This window comes from Falco naumanni, chromosome 4 (genome assembly GCF_017639655.2).
Source record: "Falco naumanni isolate bFalNau1 chromosome 4, bFalNau1.pat, whole genome shotgun sequence".
In the NCBI taxonomy this organism is placed as follows: domain Eukaryota; kingdom Metazoa; phylum Chordata; class Aves; order Falconiformes; family Falconidae; genus Falco; species Falco naumanni.
Window position 1 is genome coordinate 105,510,316 of NC_054057.1, and position 18,491 is coordinate 105,528,806.

The window sequence follows — 18,491 nt, forward strand, 5'->3', positions numbered from 1 at the left end:
GGAAGGCTCCTGCCCTGGGCATGGCCTTGGGGAAGTGTCACCCTGGAGTCCTCCCAGCCCACGCCACTGGCCACAGGCATCCCTCTCCTCCTGCCACCAGCATTTCTGGCCCCTTTTGTGCCTTGCTTGCTCCCCAGTGATGGGGTCGGGGGGGCAGCTGGGGCCTTAGAGCCCCTGACAGGTGCTGGGGCCATGCCTGTGGGATGGCTGGTGCTGGGGACCAGAGGCACCTGCCGGTGTGTTCTTGGCAAGGACAAGCTCCGGGAGGCTTCTTGCTCGAGAGGACATGGTTGTGACGGGGGCGGGGCACTGCTTGGGCTGCAGATCTAACCGTTATCTCTGCCATATCTTCCTGCCATCTCCCATTTCGACCCTGGGAACAGTGGGCAGTGGCAGGCAGCAGCCAGGCAGCAGGCGCAGAGGCCATGTAAGGAAACCAAGCGTGACAAGGAGAGCATGCCCTGGCCGTGCATGGCACCCACTCCTTCATGGCTGGGTCCTGGCTGGCCTTGTCCCATGCCAAGATGCTCTCGAGGCCAAGGTGTTTTAAGGGGGCTGACTTTAATCTGCTCTATCTCTGAGTGTGGCTGAAGGATAAAAAATAAGTCAGCTTTTGGCTGGGGGGATTCGTAAGAAAGCAAACCACATGGGGGTGGGCAGCAGGCAAGGGCTGTGGCACAGCACAGCCGGCACAGTGCTCAGCTCCCTGCCACTGGTGAGGCAGGATGCTGCCGTCAGGACATACCGTGCCGTGCCACGCTCCCCCAAAGGCTCCTCACATCTGGGAATCCAGTGTCAAACTTTCCAGCTGGCCGGAGAAAACCACACGGCTGCAGTTTCGCAATGCACTGGAGCCCAGGCACAGGCCTGACACCACCAGAGCCAGTGGTGAAACGGCGCTGGGCTGTGCTGGGGAGGCACCATCGGCCAGGGGGTTCAGGGGGCTGAGAGGAGGGTGTTAGCCCACCCCTCTCCCAGGCAGCCCCAGCTGCGGCGAGGGGACTGGTCCCCATGCTGGCTCCCCAGTGCATGGCCAGCCTGGCTGCGTGGGGCTGGAGCCACCACATGCTGGCTGTGGGATGTAGGGACCCTCTGGGACAGGCTCTGGGAGGTCTGGGGATGTCTTTGCTCCCTTTTCCTCCTCTCCTTCTCACAGCTTTGATTTTCTACAAAGCTTCAGGTAGGTACGGTGGGGATGGTGTGAATATCTCCTCTGCCCAGCTGAAAAGGGGGAAATGATAGAGGGATGTCACATGCCAGACAAGACAGGGGATGATAAAAAGGGGTCATGGCTTCATTTGTGCCAACAGGAGAAGGGGAAGGGCTGGGAAGGAGCAGCCAGGCTCTGAGTCACTGTCCACAGCCCAGCCCACCAGCATGACCACCCCGCTGGCACATGCTGCACCCCCATGCCATGGGTCCACCCTGCCTGTCCCCATCCCCAGCTGCCTGCGCTGTTTTTTCTTACAGGGTGGCAGCTCTCAGACTCCTTTTACAATGCTTGGTGAGGTGGGTTGCCACCCATTCTTGGGACATCTCCATGCTGGTGCCACGTGGCTGGCGCCCACCTTTGCCAGGGCAGGGGAAGGGTTAAGTGGATGGCTGAAGCCCAGCCATGCCCATGGCCCTGGGTATCTCTGACTCCCTCCCTCTGACCCCCCACCCCCTCCTACCAAGCTGCCAAACCTGGCTGCCTCTGGTCCCCCAGCATGCCAGCCAGCGCTGGTTCAGAACTTACGCATGCTGCTGTTATTAGAAATTAGTTAATGGATGTCTCCAGCCAACGGAGAGCGGCAGTAACAGGAGCCGCAGGATTGCTGGGAGCGCGAGAGCAGAGCTGCCATTGAACATTTAACATCCCAGGCGAGAGGGTGCTGCCGAGGGGAGATTTTCCTCCTCCCAGCCTGATGGCGATGCTCACTGCCGGCCGTTGGTGTTGTTTCCATCCCAGGCCACCCGAGGCTTCGCAAGGATTTATGAAAGATATGCGTAACACAAATAAAGCCTCCCAGCAACGCGCGGAGCCGTCCTGCTAACGTGCAGTGGCTGTGCAGGGCTTGCAGCTCTAACGGGGAGGAGGGTGCACCGAGCCCCAGAGATTTACTCTGAAGTTAAAGCCAGGCAGGGCAGAGGAGCAGGAGGTGGTTTGGGGGTGACAGCCCTTGGGAAAGGACAGGGAACCCACAGGGACATGCTGATGGCTGGCCAGGAGCTGCTGGCTATCCCTGCAGTGTGTGAGATGCTCTTGGAAGAACAAATTTCTTCTTTGGGGCATTTTTGTGGGGATAGATGCCTAAGTTGTGTCTCCAAGAAAAAAGAGGTGTTTCAGCTCAAGTGGGGAAGTTTGATGGAGACGAGAGGAGGGGACTGGACTGTCCCCCCCACTCTGGGTCACACTGAGATGATCCCACACGGATTGTTTTCTCCCAGTGTTCTGAGGTACCCAGGCAGCCCCTGCGGGGGCAGCTGGCACCCCGGGCCGGGCTGCCTTAACGTGGGAGCGACTTGATCTTGGCAGGCCGGGGGGAGAGCCTGGCTGGGGGGTGTTGGGGGGACCCTCCCCAGCTGTCGGGTGACTCTGCTCCCCCCGAGAGGGGAGAAACCCCAGCCAGCGGCCGGGCTCCGGCAGCAGCCCCCGAGTGCTGCGGGGGCCAGTACCTGGCGGGGCGTCCATGCCCGGTGGGACACCGATGCCGGGTGGGACACTGATGCCCGGTGCGTCGGTGATTCCCAGCGGGAGAGCGATGCCCGGCGGGGCGGTGACAGCGACTGGGGCCGGGGCGAGGCGGGGCCGGGGCTGGGGCGGGGGCCGGCTGCTCTCCCCCCGGCCGGTCCCTCCCCGGCGCTGCCCCTGACGCTGCCCCGGCGGCGCGGAGATTGGGAGCCGCCGCGCTGGGGGCGGGCCCGGCTCCGGTTTAATCTCCGGCTCGGCCGGGATTACGGCCGTAGAGGATAGTCTAATCCGCGGCACCGGCTACCGGGGGCTGCTCGCCCCAGCCCGCAGCAGAGGCACCGCCGGAGAGGGGGGCAGGTAAGTCCCCTCCAGTCCCTCCCAGTCTCCCCAGTTGTACGCACCCCCGTGCTTTTTGCCTTCTCCTTCGGGAAACTCCGTGGCTGAAGGCTGCCGGGGCTTCGGAGCCTTCGCCTCCCCTTGGTCCCCCCCGCAGACCGCCCTAAGCCCCCGCCCGGCCCTGTTTTCCCCCCACCGTGCCCGGCTGCCCTCCTCCTCCTCCCGGAGGCGGGCAAGCCCCCTCCCCCCCCCGGCAGCCCTGGGAGGGCTCGGGGGCTCCGACAGTCCTGGCAGGTGGCGGTGCCCGGGGGCTGTTTGCTTTGCTTTTCTGCTGCCGCTTGCCTCTCCAGCTGCTTAAAGCCTCCCACGGGTGGGTAACAAATCCTGCGAGGGCAGAGGGAAGGCAGAGCCCCCCCCGCCCCGCCGCCTTTCCACCCCAGCACCCAGCAAAGCTCCTCCCGCGGCGCGGTGCCGGGGGGGGTTCGGCATCGCCGCCTGCTTTGCTGATAAAAATAACACCAACCTCCAGACCCCCTTTTTCTGTCCCTTTTTTCCACTTTTAATTTTTAATTGCCCGTGGGAACGACATATGTTTCTTAAGGCTGGAAGTGTGCGCGGGCAGGATCGGGTGTCAGGGTGCTGGGGCCAGGAGCGGAGCGCGGCGGGGGGCACAGCCAGGGAGAGCGATGCTGGCGGTCGCGGTGCTGCCGGGGCTTGGCCGGGCTGTGCGTGCCGTGCTTCCCCGGGCCGGGGTATTTATAGAGTCTGGCTGGCCGGGACAAGCGGTGTGGAAAGGCAGGCGGCACATTGCGTTCCCACTGGCCACGCGTGTCCCATGCCAGCGGTGTGGTGGCTTGCGCTGCCTGAAGCGGCTTGCAAATGTCCTGCTGGAGAGACATCTACCCCAAAGGTAGTGCCCTGAGGCACGGCAGGTGGCTGCTGGCCGTGGGTTCTCCACGCTGGGGCTGGCTATGTGGTGGCACAGGTGACCAGGGGACCCAGCAAGTCCCCAGCAGGTGGGATGGAGGGAAGGCAGAGCCCCCGTGCAGGGCTGAGCCGCGGCTGACTGTGGAGGGCATGGCCGTGCTGAGCTGCCACAGAGGAGATGGGGAATTTTCCACTGGTGGTTGGATCACGCCCAAGTTGAGCCATTAGACCTGCCTGGTCCCTGCTGCCGGCCACAGGCACACTCTTGCCTCCTGGCTTCGTGGGGGCACCCCACAGAAAGCCGTCCGTGCCCCATGACACTGCCCTGTCCCCTGGAGACTGAGCGTCGGCATGACTGGGCTCTGGTGGCCAGTGATACTTGGGGGGCGGTGGGGGCACTCTGGCCCACCCAGGGGTGGCATGGGGGGGGGGTGCTGGCGCCGTGGGGGAGCCTGGCCGAGGTGCAAAGGGCCCCACAGCGCCCGACCGCGCTGCAGCTGTAATCACACGCCAGGGCTGCAGCCACGGCAAACAAACAGGCACCGGCAGAGCCTATTTTCCTTGGCACGTGGAGACGGGGGGAAGGAGTGGGATCCCACGGGCTCCTTTGGAAATGCAGCCCTTGAGAAAACAGAGGTGGACTGGGGACAGGATGGGCCCCCCATGCCCCCAGCCTCTCTCACCGTGTGGGTCTCGGGCACTGCGCACCTCCCTGGCTGCTGACGCAGGTTTGGGGCTGGCTGGGTTCCCCGTGCCAGCAGGGGGACAGCCAGCCTGGTCCTGCCATCCCCGGGCTGGGGAGCAGATGCCAGGCTGGTGGGGTGGCCCAGTGGCTAGAGCTGCAAGGCCAGGGGAGCAGTGGTCCCACGGGACTTGGGCAGGTCTTGGCCCCAGGCTGGGACAGGGTGCTATGTTGGGGGTGCCGGGGGCATACGAAGGTGCAGCTGAGGCTGGTCCCTCCTGATGTCCCTGGTGCTGCCGGCAGCAAATGACAGTTTGGATTTTTTGCCATTGACCCCTCAGTGTCATCCCACCAAGGCCAGGTGTGTTTTAAGGAGTGGGAACTCCTGGAAAGCGTCTCACTTCCAAGGCAAAACGCACTCCAGAGCTGTGATAGAAAACACAACCATTTTTTCAGACAGTACCTGCCCATCGGTCACCATCACAGTGCCACCATGCTCCCTGGGTGGCCCTGAGGTCCTGATGGGCAGTGCATTGGCTTTAAGTTTAAAGCAAAATCCAACATTTAGCCTAGAGCCAGCTGTTTGGGCTCAAGCTGCCGTTTACACCTGGCTTCCCCCAGAGCCACGCTGGGTGCCACTAGCCTCATGCTGTGCCTACCCTGTCCCCACGCTGCCAGCTGCCTATGCTGCCTGACCTTGTCCCACATGGGCTCAACCCCTTCCTTCTACACTGAGTTGTGTCAGCCTGGTCTGTCCCGGTGCTGTGCACGGCTCCCCTTGCCTGGCCTCGGTTTCCGCACTGTTCTCCCCAGCTCTCCTTGGTACTGGTGCTTGGATGCAGGAGGACCTGGTGCGATGGGGGTGGCTGGCACCTGTGCTGCAGCCACTTGATCCTCCTATGGCCCCATCCTGGGGCATGTGGCTGGCAGGGGATTGCCATGGCTGAGCTGTGCCATGGCTCCGGCACTAGAAAACCCTCCCCATGGCCCCCCTGTGATGTTTAGCTCTGCCACCCCCTTCCCTGCAGTGCTTTCCCCTCCCCAGTATGTCCCAGACCCAAGCACATCCACTGCTGTGGGATGGTGCTGGGGTGGCCACAAGCCAGCCCAGCTGCTGGCACACTCTGCCTGTGGGCACATCCCTGTGCTCGGGCAGAGCTGTCCCTGAGGACATGGGTGCCACTTGTGCTGTTTGAACGAAGATCCTGGGTGGACGCTGCTCGCTGCATGGCATGGCAGGGATGGCCTGGAGCTGCTGGGGTAGGTGTTGGTGCCCCTGGAGCCCTGCTAGCTGGGACAGTGTCTTCAAGAACCACTTGCTTCTTGTTGCCACTGCCAATTCTGCCCTGGCTGGAGTGCCATGGGCATCACCTAGCCTGAGGCTGAGTCGTGGTGCAGTATTTGGGGCTGAAACCCCAGGTTGCCCCAGGTCTAGGTGAGCCCAGGAGCAGTGAGCGTGCTGCCCAGCTTGTGCTGGGACCGTGAGCAGGGCTGACTGGCATGATCATCTGGGAGGCTATCTGGTGAAGGTCTCTGGTGGGGCTATCTAATGAGGGTCTCCAGCAGGTCTGTTTGGGGAGGGTCTACAGTGGGGCTACCCAGAGGGGCTCTCCAGCCATGCAGTGGGCAAATTGCCTCCAGGTAAGCCTCCCCACGGCTGACGATGTCCCCATGCGCATGGGGGTGCACCTCAGAACCCTCACTCCAAAGGTGAGGTGCCTGGTCATGCCCCTGGGCAGCCAGATCTGCCCTTCTGGGTGCCCACTGCTCCTGGGGAGGTGGGACAATGGCACTGCCTTTGCTTGGCTGTGAGGTGGAGGAGAGAGAAATGCCGTAGATTTAAAAACAGGTTTGGGGTGCTAATTTTAGGAAGGCAGGTCAGGGGGAAAGCCATGCCTGCGTGCGCTCGGGGGGAAGGGCAGGCCCTGCTCCTGCAGGGTTGGGCTGGCTCGGCTCCCAGTGCTCAGGCTCCCAGGGCCACCCCGGGAGGGGATTCTCTGTGGAGGGTCAACGAGAGGTGTGGGGGGGTCCCCACTGTGTGTCTGCCCTGCTGGAGCTAGCCTCCCTGGGGAGGTGATGCCCGGGGACCCCCGAGATTGGGGCTGTTGCCCCAGCCCTGCCTGTGTGCCTATGGTGGTTCTGGGGGCTCACCAGGGACCCCAGGTTGGAGGTCACCCTGTGCCCAGCAGCGGTGCTGTGGGTACCCCCCAGGTCTGGGGGCTGATGGCAGTGGTGGGGGGGGACAGCTGGCATCTCTGCCTGCTTGACCATGCTGCCTGTCCCTCTGGGAGGGCTATGTCACCAGCGAAGCCCCAGGGAACATGAGACCTCTGTGTGCCCAGCTTTGCTGAAACCCGAACAGCCACCTGGGCAGGCAGGCACCGACAGGGGGGCCTTTCTGCCTGCCCCCCAGCACACACCGGCGGCAGTGGAGTACCTGGCTGTGAGCACGCAGGCCGGCAGCTGTGGCAGGCTTGGCACTAAAGCCGGATTACCACCCGGAATAGTCCCACTGTCCCAGCTCGGGTGGATTAGCTGGGATTCATCTGCAGAGGGAGAGGAGATAGAGAGGGGGGTCTCTGGCTGGAAGGGGTCCCTGGCTTGGGGGAACACCCACCCACAGCCAGGGAGACCTGGTGCCTTTGTCCCTCATGGGTGAGAGTCGTGGGCTGCGGGCACATGGCAGGTCGTTGCATCCCAGGCTGGCACTGTGTGGCGCAGGCAGGGCTGGCAGGCAGCGTGCTGTACTCCCACCGGCATGGTGTGCCCCAGCAGGGACTGTGCTGTGCTGAGGCTTGACCAGGGGAACCAGCATAGTGCGAGTGTCTGGCTTTCCCAGGGTGATATGTGCCCTCCTCACCATGCTGCCAGGTGTGACGGACCTCCGACACATTCCTCTGGTATTGCCGACCGAGCTCTCCTGCTCCAGCCCGCCCCGTTCTTGGCTGTGCCTTGCTCCCAGCTGGGTTTTTCCACCTTTGAAATAAAGTCTGAGTGGAAGCGAGACGCTGGGCAGAGGGATGCAGCCCCTTCCAGGACCACATCCCCCACCATGGTGCCCTGGCCCCCGAGGAAGGCTGACAGGGGGGCTGGGGGATTTGTGAGCCCTGCTGTGCCATACACGTGTCCCCATCTCGGTGAGGCGGAGCAGGCATCTGTGCTGGCCGGGACGTGGTGTGAGAGACCAAATGTAGCCTCCCCTGGTGCGCAGACGTGGCCGGCGGAGAGGGTACGTGCCGCCCCACGCATACGGCTTGCCGTTCCCCGCGGGGGGGCTGCGGGACAGCACCGGTGCCCGGCGCGGGCTGCCTGGCTGTGCCGGAGCATTGGTGGGGTGGATGATGTCCCTGGTGTCACTGAGCAGTGGGACAGCAGGAGCAGCCCTTGGAATAGCACATGGGCTGCCCAAGGCGGCAGCAAGGATGGCAACACCCTGTCTGTGTGGCGGGGACGCGTATACCATGGGGTGAGATCCCTGGGAGATGCTTTTTGCCTGGAGTGGAGCATCCCCGGCTGAGGTGGGTGCACAGGGACAGGGGTGAGCCTGCCACCCCCTAGCCCTGGGGGGACCCACGCCACCCCCTCAACCCGGGGCCATCCACCGCTCCATGTATTTGCTGTTCTGCCTGGCCTTATCGCAAGGCAAACAGCGGCAGGCAGGGCACGCTCTGCCCGATCGAAGCGTCTCCTGATCCCTCCCCTTTCATCTCCCCCCTGTTCCCTGGCCACTGCCGCTGGGAGACCCTGGCCGAGGGGCAAAGGCCGGGGCTGGCTGGGGAGGTGGCGGTGAGCTGTGCCGGGGCTGTGCCGGGGCTGTGCCAGGGCTGTGCCAGGGCTGTGCCAGGGCTGCCCGGCGGGAGGAAGCGTCTGGGTGGCAGTGCTAAGCCCGGTGCATGCAGAATGAGCCTGGCTGTGCCGCTTGCTATTCCGAGAGGCGCTCGGGGGAAGAAGCTGGTATTTCCTGAGCCGTCCGGCGAGGTGTAATTATAACCTGGGAGAAGAAAGGGGCTGCAGAGGAGAGCGCCCAGCCTCCCTGGCGCCCGTGGGGGAGCGGGCAGGGGGAGCGGGGCAGCTCCTGCCTGCTGCTGGTGGGAGGCAGCGAAGCCCGTGCCTGCGGGCAGCCCAGCAGTGCTGGTGGGCATCAGGGAGGTGATGGAGCACCGGGGACCTGGTGGTCCCCCTCCAGCCCGGCACTGGGAGTGGTGGGCTTGGCAATGCCTGCCCACGGTGGCGGGAAGGCGCAGAGTTAACGGTGGTGTTTGGACGTGCTGGCAGCCATGTTCATGCCTGGATCTGGCCCAAGCAGAGGCCTAGTGGAGGGGATAAATCATCACCCAGCACCCGCCCTGTGCTTCCCTCTCTTCCCCCCTGCACAGCTGAGCCTCCCTGCTCTGGTCCCCGCTGGCCTGCGCCCTGCCTCAGTTTCCCCAGCAGGCTGGGTGTCGCAGGCAGGGTGGCCCAGCCTTGTGCCCCCTACCCTAGGCCAGCCTTAGGGGCTTGGCCCCCCCTCCCCAGCAGTGCTGGCAGCCAGTGCGTGGCCTGGGATGACCCCGCCAGGTCTCCTCTGTGGCCTGAATGGGCAGGGACAGGCAGGGCAGCAGCTCAGGAGTCCGGAGGTGCTGACGCCCACACCCTGCTGTGACATCCTTCCCTTGCGTGCTGTGGGGGCTGCTGTCCCCGTCATCTCCGTGCTCCAGCAGTGCCACAGGAAGGCTTGCCTGGTCCCCAGGGCCACTGATCCCCTAGAAGAAAGACGGGCATGTCCCCTTTTAACCCCACAGGGATCCAGTGACAGGGCACCAGCATCCTCTCTGGGATTGGGGACCGCGCTGCATCCCAGCCAGCCATCGCCCTGGGCTGGGTGGCATTATCCCTTGGCCAGAGATGGCCCCAGTATGGAGCACCCCAGCCAGCCGGACAGGACCCCAGACCCTCAGGGTGGTGGGGGACCCTGCCCGGCTGCCAGCCTGCCCCAGAAAGCCACCCTGTGCCGTTTCCCAGCGGGGCGGGGAGGGCTGGGGCTTGCACAGAGGCAGCTTTGTGTGGTGTGCCAAGGCGTCCCGCGCTCGGCAGCCTGGCTGCCTTCCCCTGCCAAGGAGCTGTCTCCTGGCCCCGCGCTCTTTCCTGCTCTGTTTGTCCAGCCCTGACGTGCCCCCAAGACCCCTGTCTTGGCACCTCGGCAGCACTGGCCCTGGGCGGCGGGATGCGGGTGAGCCTTTTGCACTGGGCAGTACCACAAGGCTTTAAGTAACGGTGCTGGCTGGGGGGACCCTGAGCTCCCCACCCCGTCCCCAGCTGCCCTCCCAAACACCCCCACTCACCTGTTGGCACCCACCTCTGAGAGGGGAAACTGAGGCATGGAGCTGATTGCTGCAGGCAGGGTAGTGGAGGTGGGCAGGCGTGGATGGAGGCTTTGGGGCTGGGCTACTGCAGTGCTGCGTGCAAGGGAGCGGAGCAGCTCTGTGGGGTGGGCTGTGGGATGGGTGGGCTGTGGCATGGCTGGCTGAGCGAGGGGACGGTTCCACCTGGGGACCCTCGTGGAGCTGTTGGAGCCAGGGCAAGCTCTGTGGGACGTTGTGTGCCAAGCGAGCAGAAGGGAGAAGTCCAGCCTGTCCTTGCGATGGCATCAGCACTGGTGCTGTGCCTGACTCTAGCATCCCTGGTGGATGCGGGACTTGTGGATCCCGAGGGCAGCCCAGCTCCAGACCCCTGTTGCCCCCCTCTTGCAGAGCCCAAGGAGAGCCTGCAGTGAGCCCAGCCGCCTCCTCGCCATGGATGCCACAGACGTGCCCCTCCAGGCTGAGATGGTGGAGCTGGTGCCCAATGGGAAGCACACGACTGCGCTCACCGCCTCCACTGTCCCCTCGCTGGCAGGTGACAGGTAGGGGCCCCAGGATAAGTGGAGGTGCCAGGGGCTTGGGGGGTCCTGCCAGCTGTTCCCTGCCCTTGCAATACCTGGGCATGGAGGGGGGGGGGGGCATGGTGGCCCTTGTGTCTACTTTGGCCTCACCCCACTCCCTCCGGTGCCCAGGTTTGAGGAGAATCAGTCCAGTGCAGCAGAGATGGAGGAGTTCCTGCCCCACGGCACTGACAAGAAGCAGACGCACTTCACCGATGTGAGTATCAGCATGGGCACTGTGGTTGTGGGATGGGGGTAGCTCCTGGTGTGACCGGAGCGTCCCATCCCTGCTGTGTCTCGTGTGCACAGTTCGAAGGGAAGACATCTTTCGGGATGTCTGTCTTCAACCTGAGCAACGCCATCATGGGCAGTGGCATCCTGGGACTGGCCTACGCCATGGCCAACACCGGCATCATCCTCTTCCTGTGAGTGGGGTGCGCCCATGGGGGCTTGGGTGAGGGGGGCTGGGGGGGGCCTCTCCAAGGGCATCGGTGGGTCCTAGGGGTGCAGACACAAAAGGGGTCCCTGGCTTGGGGTGGTGTAGGGACTGGTGTCCCACTGCCTGAGCAATGGCCATCCCTAGCATGAGCCTGTCTGCCCCTGCCAGGCGCTGTGCCCCACTGGGGAGGAGGAGGAAGGCTTGACTTCCTTCATACAAGACCAGATTTCCCCACGTGGCCCAAAGGACGCAGGTGCCGGCTGCCCTTGGGCCTGTGGCCCATCCACCCCGTGAGCACCCAGCCGGTGCCGAGGCGAGGGGCCGGGTGACCTGCCAGGATGGCTGCCTGCAGGCAGAGCCTGCCTGTGTGGGATTTGCCCTACGGCTGTGTCCGAGCCTGGTGCTGTGACTTGCTGGTGATGGCGCTGTCCTCCCGCAGCTTCCTCCTGACGGCAGTGGCCCTGCTCTCCAGCTACTCCATCCACCTGCTGCTCAAGTCCTCGGGCATCGTGGGTGAGTGTCGGGTCCTCAGTGGGGCTGTGCCAGGGGATCCCCTCCTGACTTTCACCCTGCCACCACTCCCTGTCCTGCAGGCATCCGTGCCTATGAGCAGCTGGGCTACCGAGCCTTTGGCACGCCAGGGAAGCTGGCTGCAGCCATCGCCATCACGCTGCAGAACATCGGAGGTGAGGAGTGGGGCTGGGGACAAGGGATGAGACTGGAGCATGCTGACGCAGCATGACCTCGCTCTGCCCCACAGCCATGTCCAGCTACCTATACATCGTCAAATCCGAAGTGCCTCTTGTCATCCAGACCTTCCTCAACCTGGAGGAGAAGACCACGTGAGTGCCTCCTGCCCACGCTGCCTGTGTGCCTTCCTCGGGCAGGTGCCAGAGCTTCGGCTCCAGCTGTGCAGCCCATGGCAGGGATTTACTGCCATTAAGCCACTACTATTTTTGATAACTGTCAGTGCTGAATAAGCCCCTGGGTGGGATTAAACTGGGCTGAACTTCCAATCCCTGCTCCTCACATCCCCTTGGGATCAGGCTTTCCTCCTTAAGTAGAGCCCAGGGCTGTGGGGTGGGGGATGGGAACTCTGGTTGGGAATGGGTCCCCGCATCCCCACCGGAGCCATGGGGGGTGAGAGCTGGGCAGAGCTGCCACTGGGACCTCCACCAGTCCTGGACTGGGCATCCCAACCAGGCTCAACCCCGACTGCTCTGAGGTGTTTGACCACACGTAGGACCAGGGCTGGGCAGGGGTCCTGCCCTGTGGGCAGACAGGGGCAGCTCTCTCCGCCTGGGGTGTTGGGGACCTGGCCGAGTCCCCTCACAGATGCTGGTACCCTGGGCTGCCCACAGGCAGTTCTCAGCCTTCCCCACAGCAGCTGTAACCCTTGGGGTTGCACTACTATGGGGGTAGGCAGGACCCCAGCTCAATTGCCCCCAGGGACACTGGCCTCAGGGGTCCCCAGGGATGCTAGCACAGCAAAGCTGCCAGCATCCTTGGGGCTGCCAGATCTGGGATCCCCACGGATGGCAGACAGCCCCCCACCAATGGCTTCCTGTGCCTCCTGTGCCCCAGCAGAGCAGGGCAGTGAGCAGGCCCTCTGCTTTCAGGGACTGGTACATGAACGGGAACTACCTGGTGATCCTGGTTTCTGTCACCATTATCCTGCCTCTGGCTCTCATGAAGCAGCTCGGTAAGTCAGGGGGATGCCACCTGCAGCCCTGGGGTCTGACACTCCGGGGTTCCTGTGGGGTCACGGTGTCAGCCTGGGGGTGGTGGGCAAGGAGGGGGCACCCATCCAGCACAAGGGTCCTGCCTGGACCCACCAGCTGCTCTCCTCCCTCCCCAGGCTACCTTGGCTACGCCAGCGGCTTCTCCCTCAGCTGTATGGTCTTCTTCCTCATCTCGGTGAGCACCTGCTGGCACATGCTGGCAGCTTGGGGTGCCAAGCATCCCTTCTGCTGCTGGCGCGTGGCTGGGCTGTGTGCTGTGGTGACAGCAGGGACAGTGGGTGCTCGGGGCTGCAGAGATGCTGTGGTGCTGTCACACTGCTGGGTTATTTTTGGCTGAAGAAGCCAAGCGCTGGGGAAAGGGGAAGGGAGAGGATGCTGGGGGGAACTGTGTGTGTGGGCCCTCCACGTGCCACTGCCCTGCTGTGCCCCGCTGCCCACCCTTGCAGGGGCAGGCTGGGGGTCCAGCATCACTGTGGGACCAGCATCGCTGTGGGGCCCTGCTGGCAAAGGGTGACCCATGGAGGGGTCCCTGCAGGGGCACCCTCCTGCCAGGTGCAGTGTTGGCTTGGGCAGCTGGTGCTGGGGGGTGCTGGTGCTGCCCCTCCCCATGTCCATCTTTCCCCCCAGGTCATCTACAAGAAGTTCCAGATCCCCTGCCCACTCCCTGAGCAGGAGGGGAACCTCACGGGCAGCCTCAATGCCACTGCCATCAGCACCAGCGACTACCAGAACGGCTACACTGTCCTCCAGGCCCCTGAGCAGGGCACTTGCAACCCCAGCTTCTTCACCCTGAACTCCCAGGTAGGGACCTTGGATGCACCCCTAGGGCTCCGGATGAGCCCCCACCCCGTGCACCCTATGAAAGTGGGTGGTCCTGGCCCTGACAGCACCTGCCAGCTTGGACCCTGGCACTCAGCCACCCTCCTCTCATGCAGACAGCATACACCATCCCCATCATGGCCTTTGCCTTCGTCTGCCACCCTGAGGTCCTGCCCATCTACACGGAGCTGAAGGAGTGAGTCCTGGGTGGGGGCACCCATGGGGAGGGGTGGGCTTCTGGCACCCACCCAAAGGCAGTGCCGTCTGGGTGTGGGACCTGCGCCAGGGCATCATGGGGAGGTGAGCGATATGGCCCTGGGTGGGTGGCAGGTGGTAGGTGTCAGTCCCAGGAGGTGGGTGATACAGCCTGGGGTGGGTGGGTGTCTGGCTGGTAGTGGGTGATATCACCCCTGGAAGGTGGGTGTTATGACCCAGGGTGGTGGATGATGGTGGGTGATCTGACCCACCACGCAGCCCAGGAAGGGGAACCGAGCCCCTGTGCACCCCAGGGTGCTCTGGCATCACCCCTCCTTGATGGGTGGGTGCTTGGTGCCAGGGGTTGCCACAGGGTGGGCTGGCCTGTGGGGGCCATGCTGAGCTCACCATCTCCCGCAGTCCCTCCAAGAAGAAAATGCAGTGCATCTCCAACATCTCCATCATGGTCATGTACCTCATGTACTTCTTGGCTGCCCTTTTTGGATACCTCACGTTCTATGGTGAGCCCTTGGGGAGGGGGCTGGGCACCCTACCGGCATGCTGGCACCGGGGTGGCAGTGATGGGACTCACCCAGTGGCTCCCTGCCGGTGCCCACAGGCCAGGTGGAGTCAGAGCTGCTGCACACGTACAACAAGGTGGACCCCTTCGATGTGCTCATCCTGTGTGTGCGGGTGGCCGTGCTGACGGCTGTCACCCTCACCGTCCCCATTGTCCTCTTCCCGGTGAGTGGCCCTGCGGGGATGCCAGATGATGCTACCACCCCTGGCTGCCACAGGGCTTTGGGTTGAGGCTTTGAGAGGGGAAACTGAGGCAGTGATGGGCTGAAACCTGGGAACAGGGTAGCAGGGATCAGCGGGGCAGCAGGTATTGGGGAGCAGGACCAGGTGGGTGTCAGGGACAGGGCTGGGGCATGGGTGATGGACACCAGCAGGGCCATGGGGACAGGGCTGGGGCAGGGGAAGGGGTGACAGAGACCAGCACAGCCATGGGGACAGGGCTGGGGCAGGGGAAGGGACAACGGGGACCAGTGGGGCATCAGTGTCAGGGCTGGGACAGAGGAGATGGGGATGAGCAGGACTGCAGGGACAGGGGTTGGGATGGGGCCTGACTCCAAGGATGATGTATGACACCCTGTCCCTGTCCCCAGGTGCGCCGGGCCATCCAGCAGATGCTGTTCCAAGGGAAAGACTTTAGCTGGATCCGCCATGTCACCATCGCCGTGGTCCTGCTGACCTTCATCAACCTCTTGGTCATCTTTGCCCCCTCCATCCTTGGCATCTTTGGCATGATTGGTGCGTGACAGTGCCCCACTCCTGTCCTGCCCTGGGTGCTACGTGTTGCAGGCAGCACATCAGCCTCAACCCCTGCCTGGTGCTCTGCCTGAGCCCCTGTGCCTCAGTTTCCCCTTCTCAGCATGCTGGGACCAGGTGGCATACGGGGTGCCCCCCATCCCCATCCCTGTTGCAGCAGGCTGGTTCCTGCAGCGTGATGCTGCGCTGCCGGCCACTGCTTGCTCCTCTCCTGGGCACTTCCCTTGATCCCCCAAGCCAGGCCCCCCCTGCTCAGCACCTGGCTCGGTGCCAAGGCCCTGGCTGCGGGGAGGGGTGTGGGGATGGTGCCAGGACACGGTGTCCCCAGGTTCCTGGAAGGCTTTGCCAGGGCTGGGGCGGGGGGGCAGAGGGGGACAGGACCTGGCCTGGCAGCGGGGCTGGCAGAGCTGAGCTGCGGGACGGGGGCCCCCTGCCCGCTCTGTCCCTGTCTGCTCCAGGTGCCACCTCTGCTCCCTGCCTCATCTTCATCTTCCCCGCCATCTTCTACATCCGCATCATGCCCAAGGACAAGGAGCCGCTGCGCTCCACCCCCAAAATCTTGGTAAGCATGGCGGGGGCGGGCAGAGATGGGGACAGGGATGGGGGTCCTAGGGCTGGACTGGGGACCTCGTGGACCTGCCCATCCCTGACCCACTTCCTTGTCCCCACAGGCTGCCTGCTTCGCCCTCCTAGGGGTGATCTTCATGATCATGAGTTTGAGCTTCATCATCATCGACTGGGCCACGGGGGGAGGGAAGAGCGGCGGCAGCCACTAGCCAGCACCGGGTGCCCATGCCAACCTCCCCCCCCACCTACCGGTGCCCCAGGGAGAGCCGGCCCTGGGCTCAGCTCCCACACCATGGCCCCGCCAGGCTTCCCTGGGGACCTTCCGCCATCGCTGCCATCACCCGTGGTGGTGGTGGTGAGGGGGCATGAGCCATGGCAGGCACGGGGACCCCCAGACCTGTGCTCGGGGTGGGGCAGCAAGCCCAGGGCAGGTGCTGTGCCCCCCACCCCCGCTCCAGCAGGTACGCTTCCTGCTTCGCGCCTCAGTTTCCCCATCTGTAAAATGGGGAGAATAACACTGCCCTACCTCACCAGGAGCTGGCTGTCAGGTGGAGCTCATCTCTGTGCACCCAGAGCCACCAGCAACAGGCACTGCCAAGGGTGCAGGCCACTGCCCACCACAGGGGCTGAGGACTGGGGCAGTATCCTGGGCCCCCCAGGGGCTGGAGTTCAGTGGGGACTGAAAAACATAATCCATGCCAGGACCCATCTCCAAGCCACCCGCCCTCTCCTCCTGCCCTGCCCTGCTCCCCAGAGAGATGCCACCCCAGCATCACGGGGCCACCCCAGTCCCCACGGGCAAGTGTGGTCCTGCTGCCATGGTTGGTGGTACCCAGCCTACTGCTTTTGAGCCTGCTTGGGGAACAGTTGGCTCCTGGTGCCTGTGGATGGGACCCTGGTGACCCCCAGGCCATACTTGGGGACCGGCTGCACCACCGTGTGGAGGTGGCACGCCTGCAGGGGTGTGGTGCCCGGTGGCATCCTGCCCATGCTTTGGTTTGGCTGCCCAGGACCTGGCGCTGCCAAGGGGTGCAGGTCAGGAGTGCGGGGGGGGGGGGGGGATGCTGGGGGCAGCGCTCATCGGTGTCCAACTCAAGGCTCTGGAGCCACCCCCCTACCAGTGTGCCCAGATGCCAGGGTGATGGGCAGACCCCAGTTCAAGCTGGCCCTGCTTGCCTGGCACCTGAGGCCAGCACCCAGACTCCACAGCCCTCTCCTAACTGCTCATCCATCCATCCTGCTGGGATGCCCCACGCCACGCCAAAACCCAGAGAGTGGCTCTCCCACCCCCCACCTCCCCTCCCAGTGGGGGGGGGCAGCCTGGCAGGGTGGGAGCATGGGGGGAGGGGGTGGGTGCTGCCTTGCAGCGAAGTATATAAAAGACGTATTTTTTTACTGGGGTGGTGGAGGCTGGGATGCTTTTTATAAATACTGTATATAAGAGTAGATCTTTTTTAACGTGTTATGTTGCTCTGGGTAGCTCTGTATAATGTACATATCTATATGGGGCGGGGGGGTGTGTGTGACCCGCTGCCACTGAAGGGAACTGCTGTGGACCTTCACCGTGGCAGCAGCCCCTGGCACCCCTTCCTCAGCCTGGCCACCCCTGCGCTGTGCCAGGGGGGGTGACGCTTTTAAATTATCCGTGGGGTGGATGTCCGTGCTGGCCAGGAGGCCGACCGGCAACGTCTCTGGCAGTGAGAATAAAGATGTGAACATGCCCAGGTCTCGGGCGTCACTGGGTGGGCAAGGAGCTGGCACGCAGGCTGGCACCTGGCACGCAGCGTCCTAGGACAGCACGGACAGAGGGACACACGTGCATGTGAGTGCAGGGGTGTACATGGGGACAGCAAGGACGCGCGGACACACAGGGTCCATGCACATGCATGCACAGATGCACATGGGGACAGCGTGGGCGTACGGATGGTCCCACGCACCCACGGGGACAGATGGACATACACACACACAGACAGACAGGGGACCGCCGGCACACAGGCGCGGGGACACGGGGACACGCACACGCGGGGGGCAGCGCTTTGCGGCCGCCAGGGGGCGCTGCGTTCCCACGCACGGTGCCGCCCGCGGGAAACTGGCCGGGGCACCGGGATCCCGGGAAGCGGGACCTTGGGGAATGGGGCTCCGGGGATCCGGACCTCGGGAAGCGGGACCCCGGCGAATGGGACCTCGGGCAGCCAGACCCTGGGGAGTGGGACTCCCGGTGAGCAGGACCCTCGTGGAAGCAGGACCTCCGGGAGAGCGGGACTGCTGTGGAAGCAGGGCTAGGGGCATCCCACGCCTACTGCCAGGGCAGCAGGTGCCCTCAGTGTCTCCCAGCATCCTCCGGAGGCAGACCCCAAGCCCCCCAGCCCTCTCCCACAGCACGGTGTGGAGTGGAGGTGAGACCCCTCCGGCCCCTCCCCAGGCGTGGGCCCATCTTCCCCCCTGCCCGCGGGCACGGGGCTTCACTCCAGCCGGCCCCAGGCCTGGGCACGGCGCCAGCTCGTTAGCAAAGCCTTATTAGCACTGCATCCCGCTCCCACGGGAACAGCCCTGCCCCCTCCACACCAGGCCCACACCAGGCCCACACATGGACCCCACGCTGGGCTGCGTTTGAGGATGCTGCACCCCTTCCCCCTGACATGGTGGTTTCGAAATAAGGGCATCCCTTGCTGCCCCCCACCTTGCTCGGGGGGGTGCCAGCCTGAGGGGTGAGGAGGGGCTGGGGGGCCCAGGGGCTTCCTCGGCACAGGCCAGCCCCACGGGGCGGCTGGCACAGCCGTGCACCCTCCTCGAGCTGCGTGGGGTGTCCAATTCCCTGGGAGCCAGGGAGGGGGGACACACAAGGGCTGGGGGGTGTCCCCTGCCCTGGGAGAGAGCTA

The 18,491-nt window shown here is 64.2% G+C and overlaps 1 protein-coding gene across 3 annotated transcripts; it reads left to right on the plus strand.

Moving 5' to 3' along the window:
* The first annotated feature begins 2,895 nt into the window (after nucleotides 1-2,895).
* Nucleotides 2,896-17,058, plus strand: SLC38A3 (solute carrier family 38 member 3). 3 transcript variants are annotated; one of them, XM_040589751.1, is made up of 16 exons: nucleotides 2,896-3,031; nucleotides 10,349-10,500; nucleotides 10,651-10,735; nucleotides 10,828-10,943; nucleotides 11,397-11,470; nucleotides 11,551-11,643; nucleotides 11,718-11,799; nucleotides 12,577-12,659; nucleotides 12,816-12,874; nucleotides 13,327-13,500; nucleotides 13,635-13,714; nucleotides 14,134-14,234; nucleotides 14,333-14,457; nucleotides 14,883-15,027; nucleotides 15,504-15,607; nucleotides 15,717-17,058. In XM_040589751.1, the coding sequence occupies exons 2-16, from the start codon at nucleotides 10,391-10,393 to the stop codon at nucleotides 15,819-15,821; spliced, it is 1,536 nt and encodes a 511-aa protein (XP_040445685.1). In that variant the 5' UTR covers nucleotides 2,896-3,031; nucleotides 10,349-10,390; the 3' UTR covers nucleotides 15,822-17,058. The 3 variants fall into 3 exon arrangements, with proteins under 3 accessions (XP_040445685.1, XP_040445683.1, XP_040445684.1); XM_040589749.1 differs by lacking the exon at nucleotides 2,896-3,031 and adding an exon at nucleotides 8,023-8,137; XM_040589750.1 differs by lacking the exon at nucleotides 2,896-3,031 and adding an exon at nucleotides 8,180-9,828.
* The last annotated feature ends 1,433 nt before the right edge of the window (nucleotides 17,059-18,491 follow it).